The sequence below is a fragment of the Xenia sp. Carnegie-2017 genome, unplaced genomic scaffold (assembly GCF_021976095.1).
Source record: "Xenia sp. Carnegie-2017 unplaced genomic scaffold, XeniaSp_v1 HiC_scaffold_6, whole genome shotgun sequence".
NCBI lineage: Eukaryota > Metazoa > Cnidaria > Anthozoa > Malacalcyonacea > Xeniidae > Xenia > Xenia sp. Carnegie-2017.
The window spans coordinates 3,820,359-3,846,839 of NW_025813526.1; the positions used below are offsets into that span (position 1 = coordinate 3,820,359).

The window sequence follows — 26,481 nt, forward strand, 5'->3', positions numbered from 1 at the left end:
TTTGGAATTTAAGTAGGAATAGACGTAATGGCAGAATACACTCGTCATCATCGATCAAGAAAGCCACCCAAACGAATTGGCAAGCATTCCGAAATAACAACAGAAATATCATTTAAAGATTTCTACCGAAAGGAAATGTACTTGGTTGTAGACTCACTTATTACCGAGTATACCGATAACATTAAAGATTGCATCGACGAAATAAAATCTCTTGGAGAGAGCTTACAGCTGCCGCTAGAAAGGCCAATGGCTGAAACAGTTAATGAAATGTGTAGTCTTTTTCCACCGGCGGTAAAAGATGTTGATGCAGAAATACTGCTGTCTGAGTTGGAAATTTTCAATAATATTGTGTCATCACAACTTAAATCAGAACCCAAATCCCTTGAAGACGTTGCGTTATTTGCTTCTAACGGTGTGCAAGGCGTATCAACTATTGCTGACCGCTCCAGTGTCCGTGGCAAAAGATGAAAGGTGTTTCAGCAAGCTTAACATTGTAAAAACTGCCTGAGATCCACAATGAAAGATACGCGATTAAATGACTTAATCGTTCTTGCATGTGAAAAAGATCTTACGGACAATGTTGACTTAAATGTAATTTTAAAAAATTGGGCAACTGCAATGATGCAAAAACTGCCATTAAATATTTAATAGTACGCTAAAGCGCGTTCTGCCGCAAGAATACAACATGTATTACAATAATATATATAGTGTAAGTACTGTTCCATCTGATCTGCCGGGCATCTTTGTCCTTGCAGGGCAATTTCATCCCCAGCTCCCCTCCCATTAAAAAGGTGCTAGTTTCGCCCCTGACTGCTGGCATAAAGGTCACAAAAAGGGATGATGGAAAGATACTAGCAGAAATTTGTCACACACATCACGCACACAAAAAGGAAGTGTAGCACACATGGCTGTCCAAGGGCAGAAGAAAAGAAATTGCACCTTGTCTGCAACAAGGTGTTAGCAGAGACAGAATTTTGAATAACATCAGAGAAGATGCCACAAAGCACAGTGATTTAGAATTTAAGCGTCACCATCTGCTATATAAAAAAGACATTGGCAACATAAAGACAGATTTTGCACTAAATGATTTTCAGAAACACAGTGATGATCAAACAAGTGTGCGTGCATGGGTTCAAGAATGGGACAAAAGCGAACAAAATCCAATCTTATTTGCTACGTTTCAAGGAGATGCAGCTATTGATCATGTGAATATAACAAAAGACGACTTTTTACTAGTTATTCAAAACCCACTACAAAAATACAAGGCAGAGAAATTTTCAAGAAAGGGAATTTGCATTGACGCTACTCATGGTACAACTGGGTATGATTTCCTTCTTACATCACTTGTTGTTTTGGATGAATTTGGGTCTGGTTTCCCAGTTGCATGGTGTCTATCCAACCATGAAGATTTCACTCACATGTGCATATTTTTTAAAAAAATAAAGAACTGTGGAGTACTACAACCACAATGGCTCATGTCTGACCTGGCAAGTCAGTATTACAATGCATGGTTGGCAATAATGGGTGGACGTCCAAAACGTTTGTATTGTACTTGGCATGTGGACCGAGCGTGGCAAAAAGAATTACCCTCTAAAGTTAAAGATACCTTAGTGGCAGCAGAAATTTATAAAATGTTTTGCACTGTATTGCAGCAAACAGATGAATCATCGTTCAATACATTCCTGAAGCACCTTTTGCAAGAACTTCCAAATTTAAGCAAAGAGTTTTACAGTTATTTCCAACGCGAGTGGTCCGGTAGAACAGAATTCTGGGCCTATTGCTTTAGACGTGGAATGGGAATCAACACCAATATGGCTGTGGAGGCATTCCACCGAGTCTTTAACCTTAAATGCCCAAGGATGGAGGAACTCAATGCAAAAATCTGTTCTTTGGTATTTTTCCTTAAAATAACAAGCAATACCAAGTTCAATTAAAAAATTTAAAAAAAAAACATTTTTTCTTCTTAAAAAAATTTGTGACAGATTTGTCACATTGGGCATTAAGTGCTACTTTCTATAATAAAGAAAACTAGAGTTTAAAACTAAAATAATTTTACAGTATTCATTAACAAAAGCATGAAAGCATGTAGAAATCTTTATGATTTTATTTATTTGTGTGGTATTCCATAAAGCAATTTCTGTCTTTATTGAAGCAGAGATAAACATTGCATTTGCCACAGACAACATGAGAGCGAAAGGCAGAGCAAATTTTACATCTCTGACGATGTCTGTCATCCCAGGAAGGCATATGATCTATTTTATCAAACCGTATCTCTTCATTTGGTTGAGTGGTTGGTCTTTTTCGAGATGTCGAGGCATTGGAAGATCGTCTTCTTTTTCTTTCTTTTCCTATCTTAATCAATCCCTCTGCAATTGTTGCTTGGAAGTCACGAAGTTTGATTTGTTTCTTTCCTCTCTGATTTTTTCTGAAAAGAAGCAATGAATTGACCATAGCCACTGTAAGGGTATGAAACCAAAGGTAAAGATACCATCGCCTTGATCTTATGGAATACTTGTACAATGAGCAAAGCATGTCCATTAAGTCAATGTCCCCCATGAACTTATTGTACTCGTCTACAAGCTTTGGCTTGGGAATTTCCACATATTGCTTCTCCTTCTTTTCCCATCTCTTTGCAACACCTAATGGTTCTGCTCCACAGTAAGTAGATACCAATGTCACTGCCTTTTTGTCCAGCCATCTGACAATGGTAATTCCTTTTGATGAGTCATTTACCTCATCATATGCTCCTCGACCTTCCTGTTTTAGAATTTTTTCAGGTTTAAGCTGACACCCTTTCATTCGATTTTGACGCATCGTTCCAATGAACTGTATACCTCTGTCTAGTAACTTTTCAACTAAGGCAAAGGAGTTGAAGTAGTTATCAGCATAAAGCTTGTGGTTTTTGTTATCAGGCAAGGTAGATGCCAATTTGAGAACCACCTCACCACTAACACCTACATCAGAGCGACTTTTGGTTTCTTCAGTTGCTCCCTGGTACACATCAAAATCATGCATAAAACCAGTAGATGATGCTCTAGCCCATAATTTGAATCCCCACTTTGTTGGCTTTTTTGGCATGTACACCCTTGGTCCATGCTTCCCTTTAAACGCAACCATTACCTCATCAATTGACTGGTGTTCTTCAGGAGTAACTTTGAGAAAGTTACTTCTTAAGTCTCTAAGCCAAGGTCGTAATTTCCAAACACGATCCTTTTTCATGTCATCAGTTGCATCATTGTTGTTAATAAAATGTAGTACTGTAAGGAGCTTCTCAAATCGGTTTCGGGATATCTCATCAGCAATTGGTGGGTAACGTGTAGCTCTCTCCCAGTATGCTCTTATAGATGGAAGCTGACAAAGCCCCATGTGGAAGTATATTGCAATTAATTTTTCTAATTCCTGTACTGTAGTATTAACAGATGTTCCAGTTTTTTCAACACTATAAATGTTAGTTTGCTGACACATGTTTTTAAGCATCTCTTTGTTTACAAACTGTTGAAAAATTGTCAAAGGTGATGGTGGAGGTTCAGGTACAATATACTGATCACCCATGAAAGGCTTTTCAACATGCACATATCTATGTCTTCGCCATCGATAAACACCCTTTTTTGTCTCATTGTCAGCAAAAGACTTGACTCTTTGAGCCAATGGAATGCAATCATCACCATCTGTACTTGTATTTTCTTCATCGTTTTCATCTGCACTTGTTACAGAATCACAAAGCAAATGAATGTATCCATCATTATCAGCAATTAGCTGGTATTCATCATCAGATGATTCTTCACTGAAATCAATTTCACTAGTGTTGATATCATCTATTACCTGCAACACATCTTCAACACCAAAGATATCCTCTTTCTTATTCATACTCTAGAAATTGAAAAATTAAAAAGTAGTTATGTAGGGAAATAAATACACCGGCAATTGTGTTGAGTAAACATAACCCAAAATCATTCATAATAAAATTATACTAATAGTATTTCAAAATTCTAGCTTAAGACCTACATATATTGTTCAATTTTTTTTAAATTCTATTAAATAACATTTTTCTTAATAATTTAGTTAACTAAACATTCAAAAATAATGAAGAATTCCATCGGTGTAACAATTGTAATTCCATGTGTCATTAATTAAAATGGTACTCAAATGCCCATTGTGACAAATTTGACACACAACTATTTCCATGTATTTTTTTCGAAAGAAAATATATAATCAAAAAAACTCTAAACTAATTTTATAAGCTTGTGAGTCAATTAAAACGATTCAATATATAATACCACAGTAACTTACCTTTTATACAGTGTATTTCTCACATTTTCTTCACAAGATTTTCACTTCGCATATTTTAAAAATGACTGCCATGTTTAAATTGTTGTTTTCAAGCCCAGTCTTCACAATAAGCATTATCAGCTCATTAATAATATTAACTAAGGGTCAAATGTGTCACTAAGCGCATTTTTAAGGAAAAATATAATATAATATGGATGCACTAGCTCTATAAATATGCGTGTGACAAATTTGTCACACGGGGCATTTAAAGTTAACCCTCTAGGGGCCACTGTTGCTCTTGAGCACCATTGAATATACTACCCGTCTTTGTTCTCACATACAAAATTTTCCCATTCCAAGCCAATGTTGCTGCTGAACAACATCCAAAACGTGTCCCCAGCCCTAAAAAATGGTGCTAGGCTAAATACTACAGATTCTATATGTCGTCAAAATGGCTGCATCAACCAGTCAGTGTGGAAGTGTGTGTAAGGTAAGAAAATTTCATCTAGTTCTCTTTTATGTGTAAATTTTATGGGATTTTTACACATAGCTATGAATGATAAATATCTAAAAATTATTTTGACATTTTGAAACTCAGGAATTACAGAAACATACTTGTAGAAATGATCGTGACATAAATGTGTTGCTCACAAGCAACATTGGCTTCTAATGACAATATGGACATCATATAAGTAGATGCTGTGTTTTATAATATTCATTTATTCTTAGAAGTAATGACTTGAATTTTATATACAATTACAAGTTTTGTATTTTAAAAAAAAAATACAAAACTTGTAATTGTATATGAAACAATTGTTCTCTGAGATACCTTTTTGTAAGACATTTTCCTTATATTTTGATTTTGTGACATTTTGTAAAATTTTGTATGTTTTATAATTGCAGTAAAAGGTTATTGAATCTACCAATGTTTTGGATGCTTTTCCAGCCGATCGTCTGCCTAAAGAAATCGAAAGCTACCCAAAAGGATTTATCCCAAACACGGATGTAAGCAGAAAACCAGAACCCATTGGGTTGGCTTTTGCTTCCCTTCAGAAGGAAAAGCCGAATTCTTCAATAGCTATGGACAACCACCGGAACGATATCATAAGTTCTTTAGAGATTATTTGAAACGTTATGATTGGGGATTTAATAAACGTCAATTGCAAAGTATCTGGACAGATGTATGTGGACAATATTGTATATTTTACCTCAGCCATAGAGTGCGAGGATATAGCATAAGATAGTAAACATGTTTGATGGTAATACTGTTGAGAACGATAACAAGGTATCAAGTTTCGTTAGCAGACATTTTCATATAGAAACTAGTGTAACCCTAAATGATGGCATTCAGTCAAGTATAAAATTTGTTGTAAAAGCTTCATGCGTTTGTTATCAATAAAATTTTCTTTTTGTAAACTAATTGCCTGTGTTTTCTATTTGCATATTCTAATGATAACAATCAGGAAATTGATATCAACTGCTCTATTTATTTAAACAAAACAAATCTTTACGTGTCAAAGTTTAATAGTCTATCCAACGTAAACGAGTTTTCTTTAGTGTGGAGGAAGGTTAAGGTGTTGTCATTTTCGTACTTACGCCTCTGTGGTGGGCTTCTTCCCATCTTACATCGTTCCGAACCAAATCACGAGGAATGTTTATTTTTGATAAAACGCGAAAGAATTCTCTAGAATCTGTAGGATTGAAATTCTTTCTCCCTCTTACAGAGTCATTAATCAGGTCTGATATATTTGATTGAGGGATAATAACACCGTCAAGTTTGACTTGTCCTGAATCATCCCAAATTATTATATCCGGCAATGTTTTAAGACGCTGCAGTATTGCTGTCGTGCGTTCACGCATCGTCTTGGGCACACTTTGTACAATGACGGAGTCAGCAAATGTACGCACTTCGTTGTTTATTACTGAGTTTCTTTTTTCCCGTCGGCGGTATCCACCACGTGTACTGCGGGTATCTGCTTCAAATTAAGGAATTGCTCAAAGTTTGCTTTTAAAATTTTTGCCTTTGATCGTCACTTAAACCGTCTTGGTGAAGGATGTGTGAGAGTTGAGTACCTTTTTTGAACCATGTTCATCGTAATCGGTGAAACTTCAAATTTTTGCTTTTGTTCATATTTATTATAAACGACTTCAGTTACTAAAATCATTTGCTTGACATGCTTCATTGTTTCGGCAAACTCCCTAGTACGCTCAAAACCGGCGGTAGGAAGGCGCTCAGTAGATTGCCTTCTTTTTGATTTAAAAGTTTTTTCATTTTAGCTTTTGAAATTCTCTTGTTCGCTAAGGCTCTGAGATGTTTCATATACCTCGACAAGCGTCGTTTTTGACTCGCAGATATCGGTACACTTCCTTTTAACACATTAACTGCGCATTCACAAATGCACAACATCACATCAGATGGTCCATGTTCGATGATAACTGACTGTTGATGTTGATGCTTATCACTTATGTACATAGACAATCTGCTTTTCACCGGGCAAGATATTTGTTTTGACACGCATATTGTCAGGTGTGAGTTGATGCAAATCGAGCAAAAGATAACCGTAAGGGCGACATGTGGTGTCTTGAAATGACTGCAAAAGGTAATTCGTTTTCTTGGGATACATTTGGCGTGCCAATGTTGCGATACCTAGCGAATCTCTGGGTTTTTTAAAAATTCATGTAGAGGGAATTTAAGCTGATTGTTTACCTGGAGGAAATAAATTTTGTGTTAGATACATGACAGATATTCCGCGATGATGTGACCCGCGGGTAAATAAATCCGACATTCGTTCATCATTTGAACACTAGGACATCAAATTGTTAACGACCACTAAAGAGTTTTGACAACCTTCCAGAATTTCAAACAAGTTCTCAGGGAATCCTTCGACGAAGCAAATGTTTGGAATTTTCGATTCTATTTCACCAAATTCACTTTGCCGTTCGCCATAACAGTAAATAATTTTATTCAGAACGGGATAAAAAGGTTCATTTAAATTATAAAGCATCGACCTAACCAAATAGCTTTTGCCCTACTGACTTTGACCACACACATAAAAGTTGGCTGGTGTTCTAAAACGTACGTCCATTGTCTCACAAATAAAAGCAAACTTGTTATGTGAAGAAATATCATATGTTAGATTGTTCTAACATGGATCTGAAGCATGTTCCTGTCGGAACAGTAAAAGATACACGAATAAGGATTTTGTTGTTGAGACGAAACAACATTAAAGCTGTGAATGAACTGGATGTTAATCGTGCGTACTCAAGACTTATGTACATTGATTTACGTGAAAACCTTCTGTCCTGTCCTGTAAATTTCTCAATGTTAAATGTGTTGTATGACCTGTGTCCAACCAGAAAAAAAGATTTATATTTGATGTCTGTGAACTCATTTTCGTCTGTGACACAACTTTTTTCGTATAGGTCAACCACAAGGAATCGTTTACCTCAGTCATCTGTATGGCGTTCCGTTCCGGTCATGAACAATCGAAAAACAATCGCTCATAAATATGTCGAACTTTCAAAGTTGAAGTTCAAACGTTAAAAACTAAAACAAAATGCCCAATGTCAATAGGAAACATCGATGCATACAGTCGAACCACTCAAAAATAAATCGAAGTGCAAAAATATAAGTCGAAGGGAAACGGAAGTCACTGAGATATTAGCGGATATGGTCTATTTCATACAAAACCATTCAAAACCTACTTAATAAGATATAACTATGACTCATATCAAAAATGGCGGACAACTTAAATGAAATAGTTAGGCGTGTTGTGTCGTCTCTTCAAAATTTACCGGACACTGCTTCCAGCAATACCCCAAGCAGAAGCGATGATAGTACTAGTAGCAGGTCCTTTGGCTCAGTTGAAGAAGAAATCGGCCAAAGATTCCAAATTCCTCGTGTGTCGTCGGGAATTGCTAATAGGATTCATAGTTCCAGAAGAAGTGAAAGAGGTCGGTTTATCCCTTACACTACAAAACAAAAAGGGAAATACAAAGCCAAACCTGCTGCAGAGTTGGTTATAAAAGACGTGTGTCTACTACCTAATCCAGATTGGGATCAAGTCCCTCGGCGACAAGTAAAGGAAGACCTCGTGAAAAGAAGTTTATTTGTTGATGCATGGAGTCTTGATAAATCGTGGTCAGAAGATCAATTACGAGCAGAATTACACAGTATTTTCAAGAAGCATATTACAGGACCAAACACGTAAGCTATTGAAGTATGTAGTATTCAATTTTGTATCTTGCAGTGGAATTGAATGGGTTAAATTACTTAAATACAATTAATTTTTTCCAAGCTTTGAGTTTGTAAAGTCTGTCGGAAATGGCATCGCCCAATTAAAACTGCCACAAGGGCAAGAAGCAAATGCCAAAAAAATACGACACATTAGTGGGACTGGACCAATTTATATCCGCTCTCTAGTAAAGATCGACAGTGATGAGGTACTGCAACTCTTCATTATATGCCTTAACATTACACACTGTCCACATTATGACTGTAGATTAATTGCTAGTTCAGTTAAGCTCTAGCGATTACAAAATCATGCATTTACTATGATGAGTTTTATTCAGGATGATGACATTGTTGAATTGAGTGATAATGTGGATAATTTTGTCAGAAGTAGTGATATAAGATCGTATGTATCACGCAATTTGGAGTCCAATCAAAGGCAAAGCAGTGAGCAATATGTTACTGTTATTCCAACTACCACTCCATTGCTCCCAATTGCTTGTGAGACAGGTGAAACTTCCGATGGCATAAGAAGTTCTTTAAATCTCTGTAGCATTGAAAAGCAGAAACTAGATGAAATGTTCCCAAATTGTCCCGCTGAAGTGTTTGCACAAGCTGTAAATTGTACAACACTTGATCTGGCTGTGGACTATTTTATAAGTCATATACCTTCCAAGTCAGGTAATTATTTCCAGGTAGTTAAGAAAGTTTACATAGTCAACAAATTTGGATAAAGTAATGTAAATTTTCACATTTTTTTCAGATGAACAACAATTTGATGGCTCTAAAATTGAGGAGGATGCATGTTTAAAAGACCTATTATACTCTCTACAACCCATCCCTGGGACTCCTACACGCTTGACAGTCAGCAGATCATCAATTTTTGCTGATAGTGTGTCATTTTTCAAACACAGACATTTTGATTTTAAGAAACCATTGAAGGTCACATTTGAAGACGAATCAGCAATTGGTGGTGGCCCTAAACGAGAGTTCTTCACTTTACTCTTGCGTGAACTCCTTTCTCCATCAGCTACTCCTCGTCTTTTTGAAGGAAGAGATGGAATTTTTTTACCAATGCACAATACAGATGCTCTTAGATCAAATCTGTGTAAGGTGGCTGGATGGATTATTGCAGCATCAATAGTTCATGGTGGTCCTGGTTTTCCATATTTTCCAAAGGTTTTGTATGCATATTTCCTCAACCCTCAGCCTAATGACGTGGTGGATCACCTCCGTCCAGAGGATGTTGTTGATGCTGAATATGTAGATGTCTTCAAAAAGGTGATTAGAAAAGTAATCAATTTTTTTCTGTGCTCTTACAACTATGAAAATTAACTTTGGCTTATACTTTTAAAAGCTAGATGCTTTTGATGAAGAAAACAACGAAACCTTGGCTTCTGAAATTCAACCTTTGTTAGTTGAGTCAGGTTTTCCTCATCCCGTCAATATTGATAATCGTTTTCAAGCTATTATGTCCTTGTGTCTGCATGGAGTCATCTTATCCAGGAAGGCTGAAATTGATCAATTGATGATCGGCTTATGCCCACTTCTTGACGTAATCAGAAGACATCCAGACAAGATGGAAACCTTATTTGTGGCTGGTACTTGCCCACCTTTGACACTCCATGATTTTTTATCTGTTGTTCAGTTTGATAATGTTGAGATTCGCATCAAACAGTTTTTCACTCAGTATCTTTCATCACAAAGTATGTTATATTTTTTTAGAATTTGTACATGTTGTTGTTTTGGCAACATTCTTTAAATCATGATGTTAATATACTTTAATTATTACAGGTTCTAGAATTCCTAGTGTTTTGATGTTTTCAACTGGTTGCAAATCCTTACCTCCAATGGGTTTTCATCCATCAAGTATAACTACTCTTCAAAATACATTCATTTACCCCAATGCTAACACATGTCCATTGGAATTGGAATTACCTGGTGAGGTAAAAAACTATGAAGAGTTTGAAAGAAATATGGATTCAGCCTTTCCAAGAAGAAGGTTTTGGAATTGTATAGAGGGTATATAAAACAGAACTAAGTTTTGTTAGATTTGAAACTGTTTGTATGTTGACTTTTACACTATTAGTGCTGAACTTAAAAGTTACTATATCTATTGCATTTTAAATGCTTCTTAACAAAGTCTTGTATTGGATATGATCAGCTCAGTCATTTTAGTAGTAAATATATCTAACTATGTTGCTGAATGTTGTCCAATACAACTAAAAAAGCTATCAGTCCATCTTGGTCTCCTGCCCCCCTTAGTCTGTGAGCAATATTATTTAGGTGTTCAACATGATTTTCTGTTAAACATACTGTTGAAGATGGCACTCTAACACAATAATTTGACTGCAATTCTAAAACTGGGCCATCTTCTTCAACTCCATACTCATTCCAATCTATTTGTAACCCGTCTCGAATGCTAGTCACAGCACTAAAATCACTATTTTGATTAGCAACAATTCCTTGTACCCAAAGCTGCCTTGGGCTAAGATTTCCCTCGGTGCTCAAAGAATGGCAATTCCACGATTCACTTAATTTCTGCAGTGCATTGTTAATGAGTGGGATGTACACCAAATGTAATGCAATCAAATGAATTTCATTATTAGTGTCTAGAATAAGAGTTTCAAGGTATGCAAAAATATTGATAAAACGACTACACACAATTGAGTTAACTTCACGCCAAAGTCGTTCAATACGCCTGGTTGTGAACAGATGTACCTGTTATGCAGCTGCCTCTATTCAGACCACGATATTGAAGCATAAATCGAGCAACTTCAATATTCTCTAACCCTAAATCAGTACGCACGTGAAGGTAAGTTGTACTGATTAACAGCATCCTAAAGCATTCCATTACAGTAGATGCTTGGTTGTTTGTTGATGCTCTTAAGAAGACAATCATTCTAGAATACCCATCTATGCCACCATGAATTACAATACGATACGGTTGAATAAGTTTGTGATTCCCATCCAAATGCCTACAAAATTTTAACCCTTTTGACATGTGCCAATAAACTAACATGATTTTCAATGACTACAAAAGAAAGATAGAGTTTTATTTTACCACCAGTTTTCCCTTAATGAATATTTCACATACCATAACGCATTTGGACAAGGAACGGAATAGCGTCTTCGTATGATGCTTCTTGATCCTCTAAGGGTTACCACAACTGGGTCAACCCGGTGCAACGATTCAAGAACTCGTCGTCGTTGGACATGCAGTCCACGTTGTCGTAACGCACCCTGTATTAATCTATAACCAATTCTAGGCGTCACATCCAAGATTTCACAGACAAGTCGATCAAGAACGCTATTTTCTATGTTAGAAAATACCTGTTGACTTGGCATTTGAAACAATCGTCTTCTGCGACGTATGGTACTTTCAGAAATGCCAAGATCTCTTGCAATCTGCGACCACGAAAATCCAACCTGAGAGTGTAGTGTCCCCAGCAATTCTTCAGAAACGTGAAGTCTGGGTCGACCAACGCAACTCCTAATCTGGTTTACACTTATTTGGTCATTAGTTTGCTGTTCCTCTGCCATTAATGAGCAAAATGATAATACCTCAGACCTTTCTTTCTGGGTACGAACGATACCAAGAAGATCTCTCATATCTGTTAGCAATTGTGCTTCATTAGGAAACGATTCTTGCAGTCTTGCCAATAATACACTTAGATTTCTTTCATATCCATCGAGACGGCGAGAAATATACTCAGCTGAGTCAAAAGACACATCGTTGAATGAAGAAATCAAAAGCTCTTGTAATGAACGAAAGAATTCCTCTAGCTCAATAGCGCTTATTTGGTTTCTAACAGCCATTTTGTTTACTTCGGGAAAAATTATATCAGTTGTTCGTCCAAGAAGACTTCCGCTTCCTACTGCAGTACATGACTTCCATTTCCCTTCGACTTATATTTTTGCACTTCGATTTATTTTTGAGCGGTTCGACTGTATGCATCGATGTTTGCTATTGACATTGGGCATTTTGTTTTAGTTTTTAACGTTTGAACTTCAACTTTGAAAGTTCGACATATTTATGAGCAATTGTTTTTCGTTTGATCAACTTCATATAATTATGACCGGAATGGAACGCCATACATCTGCCAGTTTTTTTCTTCTTCCATCGTCATTAATTATGTTCACCCCTAGCTGATTTTTTTAACATGTCAACCTCCATTTCAACCTCTTCTACATCTTTGCTGTTGTCGCCGTCAACGTCATCAACACCTCCACATTCAACGATATCATTCTCAACGTCAAAGTCATCATCTCTGTTGTCGTTATTACCACTGTTACTACCACTCTCATCATCACATCACCACTGTTTCATTCGCAGCTGTTGTCTTCATCTTTACAGTCATCACCCTCCTTGTCGTTATCACCATCAACGTCAGAATCAATGGTATTGTCTTCATCATTTATGTATTTTGTTCCACCAGCGAAAGAAAAAACTGTCAACTTTTATGTGTTGGTTCCTTCTACGATAGTTTCCATATTTGTCTGTATAATGTTCATGTATTGCATGGTTCACAATTGTCGTCGCTGTTTCCCGTCTGTACATACTGATCACATAGAAATGACTGCGTATAGTGTTCAATCATCGTTAGCCTTGTCCAGTGTAGAAATGTGTCAAACAACCTCAGTCTAAAAATATGTATATTTGTTTGTTAGTTTGTTTGTCATTGATTGAAAACTGTTTAACTATTCATTTATCTGTACTGGTATTATATTTGTTGATCCACTTGTCTGTAAGATTCACTGTTGGATTGATCACTGTCATCTAGAAACTCCATATCTGATTGTCTTTCGGAAAAGACTTCATCGTTATCGCAGTCGGTTAACGTTAAATCAATCGACTTGCTAATTTCCTCCTCTTCAGAGCCCCTTTCCATGTCATTTTCTTGCACAATTTGATGAACGGATGTAAACAAAATATCATCCGTCATCGCATCGTGTGTGGGAGAAGTCTGATGGTGTGAACTTTCAAGTGTCGGAAACCAATGATAGCCATAGGGAATAGTATCGGCACCTTCGTCTATTATTATTCGTTTGTCAAAGACAACTTGATATTTTTTAATTTGATTTCTATTTACAAGTTTGCGCGACCATTTTTCTCTGACTATTTTACATTTGTCTATTTCTACAGTTGATGGTTTTAATACATAGTTATAAATCATTTCTTTCAACGAATCAAAGTTTAAAAGCAAGCTATTTTTAAAATTCAAATTAAAACAAGCGTGATGAATGTATTTGTTAACAAATTTTGAACAGCGTTCACAATAAAATCGTTTCCCAAAGATAAAAGATCGATACCATGAAGAAAAAACGCCTGTACGTGAGGTTACAAGGGATTAGAACTTTGATTTATAGAAGTATAACCATCGTGGTTATCTATACCATTTTCTGTATGTTGTATAATCTCTGAAATTTTACTAATTTTCTCATCTGGTTTACACTATAGTGACACACAAACACGAAATTTTAAGTCCTCGTAAAAATTTACTTGTTTTTTATCCATCATTTCATCATGGTTATACATACCATTTTCCGGTATGTTTTATAATATCTGAAATTTTACTAATTTTCTCATCTGGTTTACGCCATAGTGACACACAAACATGAAATTTTAAGTCCTCGTAAAAATTTACTTGTTTTTTATCCATCATTTCATCATGGTTATACATACCATTTTCCGGTATGTTTTATAATATCTGAAATTTTACTAATTTTCCCACCTGGTTTACACAATAGTGTCACGGAAATTTGTCATTTCCTTTTATAAAAACACTAATGTGACAGATCACACTTAAATTCTTTGACGAACAGGATAAATAAATAGCTGCATCTCGATCCGTTATAAATTACTTGGCACCGAAAACATTTGCTTTAATATTTCTGCAAGGTTTGTTAGAATTTGATTAGGTCGCTTATTTACTGAAAACTGCTTCAAATTATTGTTGAGATGTCTTCCAATATAAAAAGTAAAGTAAATTCACGAGGGAAAAGTTTATTCTAAAAGCAAGAGACCGGTAAGATTATGTGTACGTTGACAGTAAATGAATTCTCAACCAGAGTTCTATCTGAACGTCATGTTTATTTTTGAAGAAAAAAGAGCTATCGATTTCTCAAAGTGAAGCGCACAATGTGTACAGAAAGAAAAAACGTATTGCAGACAGGGTAAAAGAATGATAAACTTTTTGTACCCTCTTTGATTAATGCAGAAAATATTGACTAAATTTGAAATGTAACAGCTATAAATCACATGCTCTATAAATATTTTTAGATTGATCTAATGTCATCGGAGAAGAGCCTCAATCCGATGGTTTTGCTATATCTTGATGGACATGGAACGGTTAAAGCTGCAGGTAATTCTTCTATCAAAAAGATTTTAGACTTGTGTAGAAGTTAAGAATTGAATTGGATTATTTTGTGTTTAAAATACGATTGTCGGTATAGAAGTAATGTAATCAATTCATTTAAACAGGAACGCCCGGCCTTCGTCGAGAAATCTTGAATATTTCCCGAGATGCCATGTGCAAATATGTTGAAGACAATTCTTTGATTACAACTGACTCCCCAAGTACTAACTTTTATTTTGTTGTTTCTAAATTGTATAAAAAAACAAATAAAGGTGTCACAATGCTGCAATAAAGTCTGTATCATATTATATTAGAAAGCTGTGAAGACGTTTATCAAGTGCAGTAGATACGCTCTGATCTTGTTGATCCTGATGCTTTGGAAGAAATAAAACAAGGGACTTGGTCGTGCAAAGAGCTACGGAAACTGGTTTTAAATATTGTTTTCCCAAGAACAGCTGACATCGGTAAAAACTATTTTTGTATATTTGTGAGTAACTAATTTCTGATATACAACGGCAGACCTCGTGAATTCAAGATTGGTTTTGGACAAGAAAGGAAAACGGAAGTGGAAAGTGGCTAGAGTGAGAGACTTTTGGCTTAAAGCAGAGAAACCGTTGTTTTGGCCTCCTCACATCCCATTTGTTTCTCCATCTGCCAGGATTAATCAACCTTCAGGTAAATCAAGTGAATCAATCTTCAATATTTTGATTGTTTTTATTTACATATTGTACACCATTCTCAGAGGATGATTACGATGAAGAAGAATTTGATGATAAAACAGAACGCTCGAGAAAAATTTTAAATAAGAAAGAACTGATAGAGATCGCTCTATCGTATGGAGAATACGTTCATGAAGTGAGTATTATTGTTGTAGATTTAGTATATAGAAGACAACTCACTGCTTCTCTTAACTTTTGTTTAATTAGTTTACTGGACATGAAAAAAATGAAGAGACAACACAATCATTTGGTCAAGGAAGACAAGAGGTACACACTAACCATCTTTTAAGAAATAATATAAGAACATTTAAACACGAACTGCTATTTGCTTTCATTCCCAAGAAAACTAATCGAGATGCGAATGTTGGAAAAGATACGTATACAAGCAAAGAAGATAAAAGAAGTGATGAGAGCGAGAAAAGAGAAGATTTCGAAAACAAATTTGTTGATAACGAAGCTGCATTAAATAACATAAAAGAGGATGAAAGGGTAAATGAACGTCCAGGAAATTACAAAAAACAGCGTACCAGAAATGAACGTTTTTTTCTATACCCATCAGGAAGAGGATACACAATTAGTGAATTTACAACAGATGAGAGACATGTACGAAAAAGTAAGAAAACTTTTAGAAACTCACATTTATTTTTTTAAATTTCAAAACGATACCACAATCCATTTTAGAGAGAAATAGCTTGTATTGTTCGCGCAACGTTAAAAGACCCCCTAAAATGTGTTGAAACAGCCTACGAATTGTTGGACTTAGCTGATACACATCAACATCCTATTACGAAAAATTTAAAGTATGAAATGCTAATGTTTATTGACTGATTGAACGGTTCTAATCTAAATGACAATTTGTTGATTCCTTAACAATATTTGAGTAGGTCACATGAAAAAGACCTCATGGGCATTCCACATGATTACGACACAAGTTGTCCTGGAGACATTTTCAACGCTTTAAGCATTGATCCCAATAGACTTCAACTTGATTCATTTCTATACGGAGTTGCACATCAATGTCATTTGGCATCCAAAGTAATATTTTGCTCTGTAAATCTCTAAGTTTTTTTATTTATAAAAGGAACACATCTTTTTCTAGCGCTCACGACAAACAAGTAAAGCAATTTCAAATTAAGAAATTATAAAAGAAATACAAGATTTCAACACTGAAGGTGAACATTCTCAAAATTCAAATCACGAAGAAAATTCTTTAATATTAAACAAATTTAGAAAACCTACATGACAAGCAAATTATTCCCTTTTTTAGTGGTTATCCTTACTAACACGCATGTTCAATGCATTGCTGGAGCACTTCGTGCGTCATTGGAAATATGGAGTCCCCAGTTTGAACTATTCCATATCTATTTTCCGTGTTTATGCCAAGTTATGGACAACCGAGGAATAGGCTACTTTAGTTTGACAGTTGGCAAAACTTTTCAAAATAGTTATGTATTTATGGAGCAAACATCTGAAAAGAGACCGACTAGAAGAAAAAAGCCAGCAACTACAATCAGGTCAATAAAAAATTGAATGTCTCATGTAAATGTTTCTATTGAATATGTGAAGAAAATTCCTGACGATAATAGAAAACTATATCTTTGACAGGAAAGAATGCAGTGAAGAGAGTGAAAGGTGACATTCATATATTGAAAATATTTGACAAAAAGGAAAACGACAAAGGTTGCATCAATGCCTTTTTAGAGTGAACTGTTTTGATGGCATTGTAATATACAAGAGTGATGTCGAAACATTAAATGGAAGCAAGTGGTTGTGTGATACCATAATTGACTTTTTTTTAAGGTAATGTGAAATGTTTCAAATCTAACATATAGAAGGAAGCAATAAAAACTTTACAAGCTAACTTAAATTACATGAATGCAATAGGTATTACTGCAAAACGGCAGAAAGAAAAGACGATGGGGAACAATATTATGCCTTTTCTAGTTTTTTCCAACAGAAACTACTCGTGAAAGGACACGTGTAAGTGTCCGGTCAATATTTCTCCCTAGATTCTAGAGATAATTACATGTTATAATATTTGCAATTTTTTCAGATCAAAGCAACCCTTAGATCTTTCGGGATGCAACTTACATGGAGTGAGGAGATACACACCTAAAAACATGTATCAATATAAAATGATTTTTATACCAGTCTGCGACATGTAAGAATTTTACAAAGAAAATCAGTTTCTATAGTTCAATTCTATGAGATACTTGAGACATGATATATTTTAAAGGACACATTGGTGGCTAGTGGTCTTTGAATTTTTGACAAGTCGTTTATACGTGTTGTGCAGCATGGGTTGGAAGAATAAAACTGTTGCTTCAAACATAAGGTTGTTATTTCTATACATACTGAACTAACAGGTTGCCTCTTTTGATATGTACCGACATGTTTTCTAACTTCATAAACAGCTTTTTAACGTTAAAGTATCTCCAACACGTAAAAGAAGAGCAACAATGGCCAGACCACATGGGAAGCATTTCAGAGCCTATTTATGCAGATGTAAGTCGAGTAATTGTTTGACAAGCATAAACACATTGATCTATAAAGTCAATGTATGGATATGTCACAAACGTTGTTATTTAATCACCATTCAGGTTGCAAGGCAAAAAAATGGTCACGATTGCGGCGTATATTTGTTAGAGTTTGCAAGAGTAATAATAAAGGAGGTATTTTGTTATGTAGACATTTGCTGTCGCAAAATATGCAAATAATTTAAAAGCAACATATTCCAGTATGTGACATATAACAGATAATTTTATCATATTTTAGGGATGCATCAACTCATCGATAGAAAATATAAACAGTGAGGGAAGACGTACGCAGCTAAAAGAGCTTCTTCAGTCCCTGTAACAGTCGACCTGTTTACACACAATGAAAAACAGGCGTTATATAAATGGTCAATGCTCGGCACATTTGTTCAATTACTTCTTCATATAAACTCTGATTGTGTCATGAGGTGCAACATTACTACTACATAGAATAATCGTGGAGTAAATATATATACTTAATAACTAATGAGTACCAGCATTATCCATTGACGTTGAAAAGCTATAATATCGTGCGAGTTATGATTTCAACATTTTAAAAATTGATTTCATTCATTTTCATATCCAAAATTTTTCATTATGCTATAAATGCGAAAAATATGAAGCTGTTTGAGGACAAAATGTTACAGCTATACGTTACGCAGATATGTCATAAATATGACGTATTTTCTTTAAAAATGATGAATTTAGAAAAATATTTCAACTGTTACTTAGACTTTTTTTGTTTGTTCCAAAGTGTTAGCATTTCGTTTCAACATGGTTCCCAATTAAATAATACTGGTTTTCAAATACTACATATCTGATAATATTGCTGATTGCAAGAAACGTTTCCCTCTCTGGAACATCCCGTCCAGGATTGCATTTTATTATGCGCAACATGTTTCTGTACCAAATATACAATTTCGAAAATAGCAAAAAGTTGTCATATTCCATGTATGAAACCATTGACGCAAGTGGCTTCATTACAGAGTTACACTGCTCTGCAGCTTGGCTGTTGTGCGTTTTTAAAATGGGATATCTATTAATATCGTATCCCTCAGAGCAACCTATAAGAGTCAAAGATATGAGTCGTTTCAATTTCGACACACTTAGCATAATAAAATACGAGTTTTATACCAGAATGGTTTCTCCAATGAAACTTGTCGACGATGAATTGGGATTTTTTAAAAAAAGCAAGATCGCGGTTAAGGCAGTACTCGTGTAGTTTGCACGCGTTGTCATAGATCACTAGTTCAGGAGCTAAACATTATAAGTTTATTTGTTTACAATTGGGTGTAACGAAACGCTAACAATTTCACAATTCTCATAAAAGAATGAGAAATACCTCAAAAACTTCAAATTACCTTCAGAAAATCGAGTTCTTAAAATGGTAAAAGGAACATTGGGTGATTCATGATCGGGCATCACTTGAAAGCCGTAACAAATACCTAAAAAACAATAAAAAAATCTCATAATTTTTCAATGAGGAGAGTTTACAGGATGAATTTTCCTGTCATTCTATGATCAAGAACATTAATGCTTCTTTGCCATACCGTGCGGACATAAAATAAGGAATATCCCAGGAATTAAAGACCCATGCTTCTTCTTTGAACGAACGCCTTTGGCACAATCATATAAATGACCAGCTCTTTTTGTGTCAAGAACATAGTGCCCACGTTCAACAAGAGAAGGCAAAGATGGAAAAAAACCTAACTGACCATCACACTGAACTTGGGGAAGGTTGTGGGGCTCTCACCCGTTTTGGTCAGTAAAAGGACTGGACGCTTTGGCGACCATTTCCCCACACAAAACACGTATGAGGTTTGGCAGCTCTGCAAAATGATTGCAAAGACAAAACAAGAGGGGGACCTGTTCGTGCAAAAGTTGTAAATAGGACAATGGATTGTCCTTTGGATTTGCTCCGTTGGCAATTCTGATCAACAAATCCTTCACCTCTCTCACAGGAGGTACAATTGCACAAACAGGTTTATCTGACGCAAGTGCTTTGAGAAGTCTTATGCAAGGTTCTGGAAACGTGACACCAAAATGTTCCTCTCTAAGGGATACGATTAGCATTTTTAGGCCAGGAGATGAAATCTAAATAAACGAGCAATAGTAAAATAGCCTGTAAAAATAGCTACAACATGTTCTTAGCATATTGTACATCAATAAACAACTAACAACATTCATACTTCCGAGGTTAATTCCACGAGTTCGTCTTCTGTAATTTGGTTCTTTATAAATTTCTTCAACAACTCTCTCTGCCTCTTCCGATTGAGGAAGTTCCGTGTTTCGAACCTAGTGTTGGAAAAAATCCGCCCCAAAATAAAACACATGTCCAGCTAGCCAATGAAAAAATACACACCCAGAAAAAACACTTATCTTCCATCCATCGTAGGGCCTTCTGGGGGAGCTACATTACGAGGCAAGAAGGTTTTTTGGATACCAAGTGCCGTACCGTCCATAACAACTTTTTTCGGATGTTTTCCACAGATGTTACAATGAAAAGTGTCAACAAAGTCAATGTCAAGTAATCTAAATAGCGTAAAAAATCAGTGTTGTATCCAGCTAGGATTTTTTAGATCTATTGTTAAAAACCAATTAACATAGTTATTCTTAAAAGCGGATACAATACTGCCTGTTTTTGTCAACAAAATAAATAAGAATGCCATTTGATCTATTCAGTGTTGCCACTTCATAAGGAAAGTAAAATGATAGTAAATAAATGTTCAGACTTTCTTGGACATTAAAAGTAGGATAGTGTTTTCATTTTTTGTACCTCTCTATGTACCCTTTGTTGACCATTACCTACAGGTGGGAGCACCTCTGTGCACCTACACTCCCCACCCTTATCATAAATTCACCACCAATGAAATGATCAAATGCTAAACATACGTAAGTGCTACAGATATATATATATATTGGTAGCATACATACTTTTATCATTTATATTTAGCATTACAACAAAAGTTAATTTAAACAAACGAATATCCGATCAAATAAACTTTTAAATACATGTAACTCACCTAAAACATTGGTGCAGGTTGAAATAAAAAAAAAGTTACCTAATCATTGCAGTAACTGCCAGACGAAACTTGGTGTAAGTTATAATGCCAGAAAAATTCAAATTTCCTGACATAACTTGTCTTTGGACGTACGTCACGTAATATTTATACATGGGCAGGCTAAACCATTTAAAAGATGAAAAGATATTTTCATGAATTCATAATCATGTAGATAAAAATGTTTACTTCATACTTGATAACTGACTATCACACGTACCTTGAAACAAAAAAATGCCTTATATAATCTTTGAGGACTGCATGCGAAATGGAAAATGATCCAAACCACAAGACGTTGTTCTCGATACCATCGTACCGCTTCTTGTTTGTGCATGTAGAACACGGTCGATAATACACTAAAAATTCACAGAAGATTGTAGTCGTGACACTAATACAAAGAAAGTAATAAATAATTCAGTTTACAAACCATTCACACAGTGGAAATTATAAAGATACGCCACATGACAGCCTTCCACATCCAGCCAGTCATCTGATACATCACGCTTATCCCAAGCAGCACCACAAGAGCAAGTACCACAAGCACTAGGTACGAATATCTTTGACCAGTTCATAGCCAGAAGCTTAGCAAAATGATTGGCATCATTCTCATCACAACCTGTGCGAAAAAATGAGTATTGAAATTTAAATGATGATTCCATGTTTTTTGGCCACCCATTACACAAACACATATATATTATTTCCATTTACTACACTACTTTACCTATTTCAAATAATTTAACTTTTTTTTCACTATGAATTGCCAACTCGTAGTAATTTCTCATTTCAGGTGAGGTTTCAAAAGCTAACTTAAAATATGCTAGCTGCGAGTCGTCATCATCTTGTACGATTTCCAGCGCCTTCCCAAGAGTTGTAACATGAATGCAGAGGTAAGATGAACAATTAGAACATCTTAGCTCTGCTTGAGGTAGTGCTACTTTAGAATAAGTAAATGTGCACACGCCCCATTCGCGATTGACTGGTTTTACAGCAATCCAGTTGGGACCACCACTAACGGCTTTAAACAAGTCCTGTAACATGAAAGGAGCTATCGTAGAGCATATTATAATTTAATCAATGACTGCAAGTAAAAACCTCTTTAGGAAACATTCCACAGTATGAATGATCTATTGGGTCAGATGTTCCTGATTTTTCCACAACTTAAAAAATTAAAAAAACAAACATACCATCAATTTTATGCAAAATTACTTTTTGGGATGAGATCAGAGCTATTAAAGATGGTAACGGCAATAAAAAGTTTGAACTTTTGGGAAATTTTATGTGCAACCTGCTTGTTTTGCCTCACTCATCTGCCTGTGTCGAGAGAATTTTTTCCCAAGTTAACATGATAAAGACTCCTCAAACATACCGCCTACATTGTTGAACTTTGAGGAACAGATTAATTGCAAGACAAGCTATTGCTCGACAAGGTGCGCATTGCTACACGTGGGAGCCGTCTACGAAACTTGTAAAAGACGTACAATTTGGTCATTGTCGGAGGGAGTACTTTAAGAAACATTGTCAGCGTCAGGAACAGGAAGAAAATGTGACTGATGTTTATGACATTGTAAACGAAGAGACTGTTGAGATAGGGTCTGGTTAGCACTTAGCATGTTGTTGATTTGGCTGTTTCAACGATGTTACCATCACCATGTTTGACTTTTTTATGTACTGTTGCGTTTCACGAACTATATTTGATCATTTCAACACTTATATACATAAACTATCAATTTTTATGAAATTAAAATTAAAACAAAAATCAATTCATTCCAGTCCTTACATTATGCGTTCATTGGTGCGGCTAATCGTGTACCCATGACAAAGGGGTCCGCCAGAAACGACTGTGGGGGATCTTGGGATATTTGTAAGGATCTTGGGACTTTTTGCTCAAAATCTTGGGAATTTGTAAAATAGTGAGTGGCAACACTGTAGGTTATCATTATTTCCGATAGTTACAATCGATTTTTTTAAAGAACTGTCTTGAAAATAATCTAAGACTTTGAAGGCCTTACCACTCCCAACAGGCGCTTTTACACCAATACGGTCGATGATAAACGAGTTGTCCAAAGGAATATCCTCATTACTCTGCAAAGTTTTTGTAATTTCACCCAAAATTTTGTTAGAGTTAATTTCAGCGGCAGGAAGAAGCTTAGTGCTGTTTGGTGTTTTCAAAGCATTCGATCTAATCATTACACGAAGACAATCTTCCAATGGTGTTCTTTCTTCATGATGTCTTTGACTTTTATTTGCTTATCGTGAATGGATAGATCGTCTAAGTTAGCACGGAATATACACGACTTGGCACCAAATTTACAAACATACTGTTTCGAAACTTTTTCAAGCACAAAGTTAATAGATTTTTCATGATTTTTAGTTTGATTTTTATGTTGTTTCTTTCTTCCACTTTGCTGCAACAACTTCTTTGATTTTTTTACCCATTTTAACACTTTCGAAATATCCGTTTTATCTTTAGAGATTTCTTTCTGAACTTTTTTCAGCAAACGTTTTGCCTTTACATTTTTTCTGATGGCTCGAACACGTAAATGCTCTAGATACTCTTTTTCCCCCATGATCATCTGGCGATGTTTTTCATGCAGTAATAGCAATTTGTGAAATCATGCTTCATTTTATTGTATATGTTCATTGAAATCCTACAGAGTAATTGAATAATTACAAACATATAACATCTTCAGGTCTTCAGGAAGGTATTGTGTGTAATGAAAAAACACTCACAGCGATACATTACAAAAATTTATTGCGTGAATTTTTTATAGTTAGATACAGTGATCATCCGTTCGTGCATGCATTGTTATTATTATTATTGCTTAACGTTTCGTGTTTATTCATCGTCCTGGAAAGGGTTGGTCCTTTTTTTCTGTTTCTTAACGACGACTGTTTTAGGTTCTTTTTCCTTATGATCTTGCTATTCATAGTTACGTCCCCCAAATGGAAAAAGCTACATTTTTCTTCGTCGGGATAGATTGGCATCGAAAATATGGCCTTTCAGGATTATTGCTCGATTTGGAGTCCATGAGACTACCTGGATAACCGCATTCACACAGGGGGAACTTGTTAGGATTGAATTCTTTCACGACTTTCGTTTCGTAGGCATCCATTATAATATGGTACCGTGAGAGAACAATGTGCATCCTTCACCTCTGCATTTAACATATGCACGTTTATCCTTCTTAGATATGATTCTCTCCAGGCCTGCACCACAGAAACATGGATATTTCTCAATCGAAACCATGATGTTCCGATTATTTGCTCTCTTAACAGAGATTTAAATCGTTTATGAAGCCCTGTTCAAGCTGAAGTGCAACAAGAACATTTCGTCCCTTTTTTTAAAGTGTTGGCCTTCACATGAATAATCATTTACAAATGAATGATTTTCTTTAAAGAAGAATAGGTCTCATTCATGCTACGAGTAAAGAATTGAATAGAATCACATTCAAGTGTGAGACTCATGCTTGTTCAAATCAGTAATCCCTTTTTGGTACATTGTTTGATATCTTTCCAGAGGGGGTCTCATCATTCATTAACTGCATCGCTTTTACGAAACAGAGAGCCTTTGTGGAGATGCTTACATCATAAAAACTCTGAAAAAATCCAAACATGCAATTAAAGAAGGATGGCCTCGCAACATGCGTCGTTTTATACTTTCAGTAAAAACCGTATGTCTTTTTCTCTTCCTTCGGGTGAATGTATTAAGGCCGATTTATGCTGCGCGCGACAAGCGACGCGCGTACTTTCGAGTTGCGCGAGACAGATGCGCTCGCGCTAAGCTTGTTATTTCATATATTTTTGAATATTTATATTAACTGTTTGTGACTTCAGAAATGAAATAAATTTATTCAATTTATGTCTCTGTAAGACTCATTCAAAATGTTTTTTTCATTCCCCACAAGAATTGCAATCAAAATAATTTCTTGTATGCTTGTTGGTAGAGTTTCCCAAGCCTCAGTAAATTTGCTAAAACAGTTGATTTTAATGCCCTTTTTGTTCTATTTACTCTTAACGTAATGACCTTGACAATTCGAAGAAAATTTATAACTACCGCCATTCCAGAGCTAGAAGGGTAATTGAAAATGCCTTTGGTATCATGACTGCTAGATGGAGAAGTCTTGGAAAACCAATGGAATTTTACCCTGAGAAAGCTGTTCAAATTGTGAAGGCATGTGTTGCACTTCACAATTTCTTGTTATTTACTGATGCTGCTAATATACCTAGCACTAGATATTCCTCTCCCAATTTCAGTGATTCAACCACTGCATCTCACGAAGTCCTCCCTGGAGAGTGGAGACAAGTTGTGGGTTAACAAAACATTTTTGAGAATATTAAGACTTTCAAGTGCTCGTGCTTCTAGAGCTGCTACAGCAACAAGAAATGACTTTAAATCATTTTTTATGTCTCCTCTTGGAAAGCTACCATGGCAAGATCATGTAATACAACAAGGTTTTCTTAACTAAATGAATATTTAATTGTATGAAATAATAGATTGTTACTTATAAAATATAGAAAGTTATTGGTCTACATTGTTTTCATAAAGTTTTTGTTCCATTTCAAACAATATTTTATGAATGGAAAATTTAGCTTCAGACTTCAACTTGCCTGGAAGCTTTCGGAGAGTGTCAGCCACAGTATCTGAAAAGCGACTTTCTTCATCAATTTTCATATGTTTTGTTTCTCTTTCTTCTCTAATCTTTTTCAAAGAATCAAGTCTTTCAAAAACTGCTGTCTCTAAATGTGCAGATCTCTTTCTACAGCCCTTTGTCGGGTTTACCACAGCTCTACTCAAAGCAATTGTGGAAGGGGCAAAAGGGTCATTACTTACTGGTGTGGTAGGTGTAGTAGGTAATGTAGGTGTTGTACACGAATTTTCACTGACATTTGAATCACTTCTACTTGTTGAGGGAGACCATGCGGTTAGGTCAAACTCCTGCATATTTATTGTAACAAAATTTTCTCCTAGTGGAAGGGATTCTGATGTGGTTATAGGTTCTTCAGTGTTCTCCTACAATCACAACAACAACAACAGATGTAACATAATAATCTACTCAAGCAGTCAGCCTGTCCCATATTGTATCAAATTTTTTTAATAGTGATTATAACTACCTCCCAAAAATTAGTTTCTGTGTCCCTATGCTTTATATGATCAAACCAACCAAGACAGACTGAGGAATATCGGTGGGATAGATTTGCCACCAGAACAACTTTCCAGTGGTACAGAATTCCTCCCATATGTATTTGTAGGAGACGATGCTTTTGCATTAAAAACTTTCATGATGAAGCCATATCCCCAGCAAAATCTTT

General features: G+C 35.6%; 6 protein-coding genes and 1 long non-coding RNA gene across 10 annotated transcripts; 2 read left to right on the top strand and 5 right to left on the bottom strand.

Annotated features, from left to right (window-relative positions):
* Positions 1–2,103: 2,103 nt before the first annotated feature.
* On the bottom strand, positions 2,104–4,350 carry LOC124456909 (piggyBac transposable element-derived protein 3-like). The gene is made up of 2 exons (XM_047007217.1): positions 4,291–4,350; positions 2,104–3,870 (listed from the first exon to the last, which is right to left on the bottom strand). The coding sequence occupies exon 2, from the start codon at positions 3,865–3,867 to the stop codon at positions 2,104–2,106; it is 1,764 nt and encodes a 587-aa protein (XP_046863173.1). The 5' UTR covers positions 3,868–3,870; positions 4,291–4,350.
* Positions 4,351–9,090: 4,740 nt separating this feature from the next.
* LOC124456910 (G2/M phase-specific E3 ubiquitin-protein ligase-like) lies at positions 9,091–10,153 on the top strand (the record flags this gene model as incomplete). Its single annotated transcript, XM_047007219.1, has 4 exons — positions 9,091–9,181; positions 9,264–9,781; positions 9,858–10,101; positions 10,149–10,153. Coding segments are annotated over 4 exons (858 nt in total), but the record flags the coding sequence as incomplete, so codon positions are not given.
* A 537-nt stretch (positions 10,154–10,690) lies between these two features.
* LOC124456911 lies at positions 10,691–11,504 on the bottom strand. The gene is given in 2 exon segments (XM_047007220.1): positions 10,691–11,200; positions 11,202–11,504. Coding segments are annotated over 2 exon segments (813 nt in total).
* LOC124457875 lies at positions 11,346–12,344 on the bottom strand. 3 transcript variants are annotated; one of them, XR_006952851.1, is made up of 3 exons: positions 11,834–12,344; positions 11,598–11,753; positions 11,346–11,478 (listed from the first exon to the last, which is right to left on the bottom strand). XR_006952851.1 is itself a non-coding variant. In XM_047008042.1 (2 exons), exons 1-2 carry the CDS (start codon positions 12,317–12,319, stop codon positions 11,694–11,696), a joined length of 546 nt encoding a protein of 181 aa, XP_046863998.1. In that variant the 5' UTR covers positions 12,320–12,344; the 3' UTR covers positions 11,501–11,693. The 3 variants fall into 3 exon arrangements, 1 of the variants encoding a protein (XP_046863998.1); XR_006952852.1 differs by having other exon boundaries at positions 11,565–11,753; XM_047008042.1 differs by lacking the exon at positions 11,346–11,478 and having other exon boundaries at positions 11,501–11,753.
* Positions 12,345–18,118: 5,774 nt separating this feature from the next.
* LOC124457936 lies at positions 18,119–18,924 on the top strand. Its single transcript, XR_006952893.1, has 2 exons — positions 18,119–18,250; positions 18,354–18,924. It is a non-coding gene; the product is annotated as an uncharacterized LOC124457936 (long non-coding RNA).
* Positions 18,656–22,356, bottom strand: LOC124457934. 2 transcript variants are annotated; one of them, XM_047008077.1, is made up of 9 exons: positions 22,264–22,356; positions 21,893–22,199; positions 21,599–21,787; positions 21,392–21,527; positions 21,175–21,294; positions 20,302–20,644; positions 19,474–19,557; positions 19,247–19,369; positions 18,656–19,176 (listed from the first exon to the last, which is right to left on the bottom strand). In XM_047008077.1, exons 1-6 carry the CDS (start codon positions 22,276–22,278, stop codon positions 20,488–20,490), a joined length of 924 nt encoding a protein of 307 aa, XP_046864033.1. In that variant the 5' UTR covers positions 22,279–22,356; the 3' UTR covers positions 18,656–19,176; positions 19,247–19,369; positions 19,474–19,557; positions 20,302–20,487. The 2 variants fall into 2 exon arrangements, with proteins under 2 accessions (XP_046864033.1, XP_046864034.1); XM_047008078.1 differs by lacking the exons at positions 18,656–19,176; positions 19,247–19,369; positions 19,474–19,557 and adding an exon at positions 19,985–20,206.
* A 3,334-nt stretch (positions 22,357–25,690) lies between these two features.
* On the bottom strand, positions 25,691–26,449 carry LOC124456912. Its single transcript, XM_047007221.1, has 2 exons — positions 26,284–26,449; positions 25,691–26,182 (listed from the first exon to the last, which is right to left on the bottom strand). The coding sequence occupies exons 1-2, from the start codon at positions 26,437–26,439 to the stop codon at positions 25,691–25,693; spliced, it is 648 nt and encodes a 215-aa protein (XP_046863177.1). The 5' UTR covers positions 26,440–26,449.
* Positions 26,450–26,481: the final 32 nt, after the last annotated feature.

Bases quoted from the DNA above. Each gene is read 5' to 3' on its own strand.
- LOC124457875 (XM_047008042.1), bottom strand. From the start codon at position 12,319: ATGGCTGTTAGAAACCAAATAAGCGCTATTGAGCTAGAGGAATTCTTT. The intron at 11,754-11,833 runs GTATTTTCTAAC...AATTGGTTATAG, and splicing joins TTCAAATGCCAAGTCAACAG to ATTAATACAGGGTGCGTTAC.
- LOC124456912 (XM_047007221.1), bottom strand. From the start codon at position 26,439: ATGCAAAAGCATCGTCTCCTACAAATACATATGGGAGGAATTCTGTAC. The intron at 26,183-26,283 runs GTAGTTATAATC...TTGTGATTGTAG, and splicing joins CAGAAACTAATTTTTGGGAG to GAGAACACTGAAGAACCTAT.
- LOC124457934 (XM_047008077.1), bottom strand. The intron at 21,788-21,892 runs GTAAAGTAGTGT...TTTTTCGCACAG, and splicing joins AGTTAAATTATTTGAAATAG to GTTGTGATGAGAATGATGCC. The intron at 21,528-21,598 runs GTTTGTAAACTG...GTGAATTTTTAG, and splicing joins TAATTTCCACTGTGTGAATG to TGTATTATCGACCGTGTTCT.
- LOC124456909 (XM_047007217.1), bottom strand. From the start codon at position 3,867: ATGAATAAGAAAGAGGATATCTTTGGTGTTGAAGATGTGTTGCAGGTA.